Consider the following 6,029-nt stretch of genomic DNA (forward strand, 5'->3'; position numbering starts at 1 on the left):
CCTCCACCGCTTCTCCATTCTCCTTCTCCACCACCCTTCTCCCTTTCTCCCCTATCCTCCTTCTCCACCAGCTTCTCCCTTTCTTCTCCCCATTCCTCCTTCTCCACCAGCTTCTCCCTTCTCCCCATTCCTACATTCCTAGCCAATATTGAAAGTCGCGCCATACCGGCCGCCCTTGTGACGTAGGGCGCCTATAGTCACTTTCCAAACAGAAACTCCGGAGCTCTATAAATTATCAAGTAAGAAGCCAGCCCTCTCCAATAACTTTAAGATTAAGATGAACAAAATACACTTTTGCACAAAGAATTTGCAATTATGAGTAAATATTATATGTATAATAATAAGTACAAAATATGTGTTCTTTCATGGAAAATACATCAGAAAACTGGTGTGTGATTTACTTATCTAGCGGTCTCAGCGCGACCAAAGGACAGTGGGCTACTCTGGGTTACTGCCAGCCGTACGCCGCGCCCTAAACCTAAACCCATAATCCTTAACCCTACCTATCCTAAACCCTAAGGCCCCCCCTAACCCCTAACGCAAAAAAAAAAGGTCTATCTTGAACGACGACCAGCTGGCGTACCTCCAGCCAGCTAGCGCGGTAACCAAAACAATTTTACAAACGGCGGTGTTCTCTTGTCTGTAAGGGTTTCTATCAAGTTAGTTCAAAGCCAAAGCCATCAGTTCAAGAAAACGGCCGCGGATGATATCTTGGGTTATCACTCAAACCCATGTGTTTAAAAGGAAACTACTCAAAACTACTTTAACCTAACTTACAGAGAAAATTGCGGAAAGTTTTTGCGGTAGATAATTTGGGATTTTGGCACAAGTCATGGAGGCCTGACATCTTGGCCAAATTTCCAGCCAATCAGAAGGCGCCTAAAATCCTTCCTATGTTATACCGCTTTGGGAAAAAAAATTTCGCACCCTCCCGCGCAGCCGTCATCAGATATTATGCCGCGACTGCCCGGGATATTATTAGCCACTTCTGTTAAGTATTAACTGGATAATCTGACTTATATCTCTAGTTCCGCACAGTCCTTGGGAGGCCTTTTTCCGTCTTCTCGAGTATATAGTCCGCTGGACTTTGAAGACTAATTACTTACGTACGAAGCTGACGACAGGATTCTCAGTTCAGAGTTGACCAACAGAAATTCATCAGAAAAATTCTCAGTTATTTCACAAACAAGCAGTGACGCCATTTGCATGCTTCGTGCCGCCATCTACCGAGGCACCTTTAAATAAACAATTCGTACGTGATTTATGGCAGACGTCAATAACCCCATACGCAGTTATCTCTTAAGAAAAACACTTGCCCAATGGCCCATTCAGAAATAATAATCGAGTTATTATAAAGGGTGATATGATATGCTCACGTGTCCGAGACAAACCTGTGTAATAGCACACATCATACATATATATCTAGTCGCTGATGAATCAAAGAGCTGGGCAGTTGGCGAATTGCCCAGCCAGAGAATCAATGTGCAAGGACGGAAAGCTATGTCTCCACGTCCCAATGCACGTTCTGCTGCGGTACAGTGTGTCCACGTCTATGTGTATATATATATGAAGGTGTTCTGTAATATATGACACCAGGTGTGTAGGTAAATTATCGAGGAGATTAACATTCAACTTCTCAGACCGATCCATGTTGCCGGTTACTTACATGGTAGAGCATTGTGCTGATTGTCATTGAGGTATGACTGCCTAGCAGGACTCGCAGCTAGGGCCTGCCAACCTCCCAATCCCATTGGCTTGATTACATATTCACGTTGCCTGGAAACTTGCCCGTTTTAAAATAAAACTTTTTATGGTGCATCTGTGACCCTAATCTAACCACTAACCCTACCTAACCCTAAAACCTAACCTATCCTAACCCTTAACACTAATCTACATATAATTGGTAGGTCCTCCACGTGGTTCCAGTGATCGGTTGTTCACACGTCGTTCCGTCCCGTGGCGCACTCGCTCACGGCCGTGTTCAGACGCTGCGACAGCTTCTTCACGTGGTTCCAGTGATCGGTTGTTCACACGTCGTTCCGTCACGTGGCACACTCGCTCACGGCCGTGTTCAGACGCTGTGACAGCTTCTTCACGTGGTTCCAGTGATCGGTTGTTCACACGTCGTTCCGTCACGTGGCGCACTCGCTCACGGCCGTGTTCAGACGCTGCGACAGCTTCTTCACGTGGTTCCAGTGATCGGTTGTTCACACGTCGTTCCGTCACGTGGCGCACTCGCTCACGGCCGTGTTCAGACGCTGCGATAGCTTCTTCACGTGGTTCCAGTGATCGGTTGTTCACACGTCGTTCCGTCACGTGGCGCGCTCGCTCACGGCCGTGTTCAGACGCTGCGACAGCTTCTTCACATGGTCGGCGACGCGATCGCGGTGCTTCTCGCGCACGCGGCTCTCGCACTTCTGGCGAAACTTGTCTGGATGCCACCTCACCTGCTGGCCGCGTAGGTAGCGCTTACCGTCGTCCGCGCCAATGACGTCGCAGAGGAGGATGTCTGCCAGACGTCTCATGTCGTCTTCGTCGCGGAACGGCAGGTCGACGAGGCGAATGGCGGTCGTGGATTCGTCGAAAACCTTTGCGCAAATCGCATTGTAGCTGCAACGGACAAAAATGTGACGAATAGATTGCATGATAGCTGAAACAGACAAAGAAGCAACAGAAAGATTGCATTGTAGCTGAGAGAGAGGGAGAATGAGAGCGAGAGAGAGAGAGAGAGAGAGAGAGAGAGAAGAGAGAGAGAGAGAGAGAGAGAGAGAGAGAAGAGAGAGAGAGAGAGAGGGAGAGGGAGAGGGAAAGGGAGAGAGGGGGAAGGGAGAGAGAAAATATCACATGCAAATTGCAATGGTGTTAGAGTTAAAATAGATACTACGCTGATACTAACTTAGGCAGGGGAAAGGAAAGGGGAATTTACCCGTTATTTTGCAATTCATCTGTTTACAACTCAAGAGGTTGCAACAATGATAAGAGTTCACTGTTATTTAAGGAAAGTACGAGGTTCAAACAGTTACCGGAAATCTTGATTTTTATGGCAGAGTTTAGTAACTAGAAGCTTTAGTTATATGCCCACTTTTACGATTTGGGAGTTTTACATATTTACTATTGATATTAAGTTTGATCACTCCAAATGACAAACCTCTGCTTCTTAACAAGAAGTTCTTTCTCCTTCCTCTGCTTAATGACTCTTTTCTGATATTCTTCATGGTCTTTCTCAAGCTTCTTCTGAAACCTTTTCTGCTCCTCTTTCTTCTGCTCCTCAGCCAGTCGCTGTTTCTCTTGCTTCTGATGCCTTGTGTCTCCGTACTGATCGCCAAAGCGCTTCCTCTGATTGCTTGCATACCGCTGCCGCATATTATCCGCCCACTCATCATATGTGCCTGGTTCATCTTCTTCCAACGGATAATCTGCACGTATACATTATAAAATAAATGAAAAACAATCAGCAACAAGCTCTACCATGTAAGAACGGCAACATGGATGGTCTGAAAGTTGAAGTTAATTCCTGATAATTTACCACACACCTGGAGTCATATATACAGAACAACCTTATATATATATACACATAGGACGTGGACACACGTGTACCGCACAGAACGTGCATAGACTGTGGAGACATATGCTTCCAGCCTTGCACAGTTGATCTCTGCAGGGCACGCACCCAGATCTCCCACGGACTAGATATATATGTATATGTGTGTATACACAGCTTTGCCGGACACTGTATCATATCACCCTTTATAAACTCGATTATTATTCTGATGGGCATGGGCAAGTATTTGTTCTTAGTCACAGTTAAGTGCCTTGATGAGTTTCGTGGAAGGCAGAATCAGGAAATGATGTCATGTGATAATAATAGGCACAGCTTTAAAATTATCTGTGAAGTAAGTGTACAGAGAAAAGTACCCGGGGGTAGGGTTGTTGTTTTAAACCCGAATGTAGACACCATATTACGGTAAATTGCAGTTAATGCCTCTGCCTCGTTCTCTTTTCTCTTTCTCTTCCTCTCCATGTTATACACACTTGCATGCATAGATCTGGGACTATCTCATGTGCGAAATCGCTGTACTGTGCAATATGCCAATATGTCTACATCATACATGTATAACATCAATAGGAAAATCATAACCATGCATAGGTGCAATGGCCTAAATGACAACAAACACAGAGTGAGTTCACTTTCGCAGAAAAATATTTTCACATTGTTGTTGCTTCCATAGTGAATTAGCCATATATCGCATGCTTGGTAACGTGGCTGGTAGCTCATGGAGACTCATAGATCTCGGGTAACAAACAGAAAGGCATGCCGTAATAACCTTGGTAGCCAGCTGGTTGTGTACTTCGCAAATCTAGTGTTTTTTACTTTCCTGTCAGGGAGACATTACGTCATTGGCGTATGTACAAGGCAGTCGCAGTTTTTAACATTTTCTGGGGCTAAGCAAACCCCAAAAAGTAATCATATTGAAGGCAGACCTATTAATAGTTGTTGCTTATGCGTTTGAATGTCTAGCTATGATTTGCTTATAATAATGTATGTATACCTTGTTCACGCAGCAGCATATGAATGAATACAGGTGTGATACAGTGTGATAAAGAGAGTGTGTTAATGCCCTTCACAGTGTGGTGCTTCTACACTTAGGCCTGTTAACATTAATATTATTATTATTTGTTATTGTATAAATACCAATAATCGTGTTATAAACACCTATAATATAATCACTAGTTGAAAAGAATATATACGTATTTCAACTATACAGATGCAGAAATTACGAAAATAAAATTAGTTCTACAATTGGAGAAAAAAATGTACTTGCTTTGAATTCTCTCATTTATATCACCAGTGGATGTTTGGAACACTAGTCACACACGATCACACGTCTCACTCCTGTCCCTCGATCTACACTCAACGGTAGTCGCACCCCTGCCACCAGTCCTCCACACGTTCCTGCGATCGATTGCTCGCACGCAGTTCCTACGATCGGTTGTTCGCACGTGGTTCCTGCGATCGGTTGTTCGCACGAGGTTCCAGTGATCGATTGTTCGCACGTGGTTCCTGCGATCGGTTGTTCGCATGCGGTTCCCGCGATCGATTGTTCGCACGTGGTTCCTGCGATCGGTTGTTCGCACGTGGTTCCTGCGATCGGTTGTTCGCACAACCACGTGAAGAAGCTGTCGCAGCGTTTGAACACAGCCGTGAGCGAGTGCGCCACGTGATGGAACGACGTGTGAACAACCGATCACTGGAACCAGGTGAAGAAGCTGTCGCAGCGTCTGAACACAGCCGTGAGCGAGTGCGCCACGGGACGGAACAACGTGTGAACAACCGATCACTGGAACCACGTGGAGGACCTACCAATCGCAGGAATCGCGTGCGAACAACCGATTGCAGGAACCGCATGCAAACAAGCGATCGCAGGAACCGCGTGTGAACAACCGATTGCAGGAACCACGTGCGAACAACCGATCACAGGAACTGCGTCCGAACAACCGATCGCAGGAACCACGTGCAAACAACCGATCACTGGAACCTCTCACGTGGCGCACTCGCTCACGGCCGTGTTCAGACGCTGCGACAGCTTCTTCACGTGGTCGTCGACGCGATCGCGGTGCTTCTCTCGCACGCGGCTCTCGCACTTCTGGCGAAACTTGTCGGGATGCCACCTCACCTGCTGGCCGCGTAGGTAGCGCTTACCGTCGTCCGCGCCAATGACGTCGCAGAGCAGGATGTCTGCCAGACGTCTCATGTCGTCTTCGTCGCGGAACGGCAGGTCGACGAGGCGAATGGCGGTCGTGGATTCGTCGAAAACCTTTGCGCAAATCGCATTGTAGCTGCAACGGACAAAAATGTGACGAATAGATTGCATGATAGCTGAAACAGACAAAGAAGCGACAGAAAGATTGCATTGTAGCTGAGAGAGAGGGAGAATGAGAGCGAGAGAGAGAGAGAGAGAGAGAGAGAGAGAGAGAGAGAGAGAGAGAGGAGGAGGAGGAGGAAGGGAAGGAGAGGAGAGAGGAGAGAA

General features: G+C 46.5%; 1 protein-coding gene across 2 annotated transcripts in view; it reads right to left on the bottom strand.

Annotated features, from left to right (window-relative positions):
• Positions 1-6,029, bottom strand: part of LOC106815432 (NF-kappa-B inhibitor-like protein 1) — a 17,105-nt gene that overhangs the window by 5,920 nt on the left and 5,156 nt on the right. For both annotated transcript variants that reach the window (XM_014819891.1, XM_014819892.1), the window contains exons 5-6: positions 3,149-3,416; positions 2,448-2,610 (exon numbers count right to left, since the gene is read on the bottom strand). In XM_014819891.1, the coding sequence (XP_014675377.1) occupies positions 2,448-2,610; positions 3,149-3,416 (431 nt within the window). The remainder of the gene's footprint in view (positions 1-2,447; positions 2,611-3,148; positions 3,417-6,029) is intronic.

This window comes from Priapulus caudatus, unplaced genomic scaffold (genome assembly GCF_000485595.1).
Source record: "Priapulus caudatus unplaced genomic scaffold, Priapulus_caudatus-5.0.1 Scaffold1112, whole genome shotgun sequence".
Taxonomy (NCBI): domain Eukaryota; kingdom Metazoa; phylum Priapulida; class Priapulimorpha; order Priapulimorphida; family Priapulidae; genus Priapulus; species Priapulus caudatus.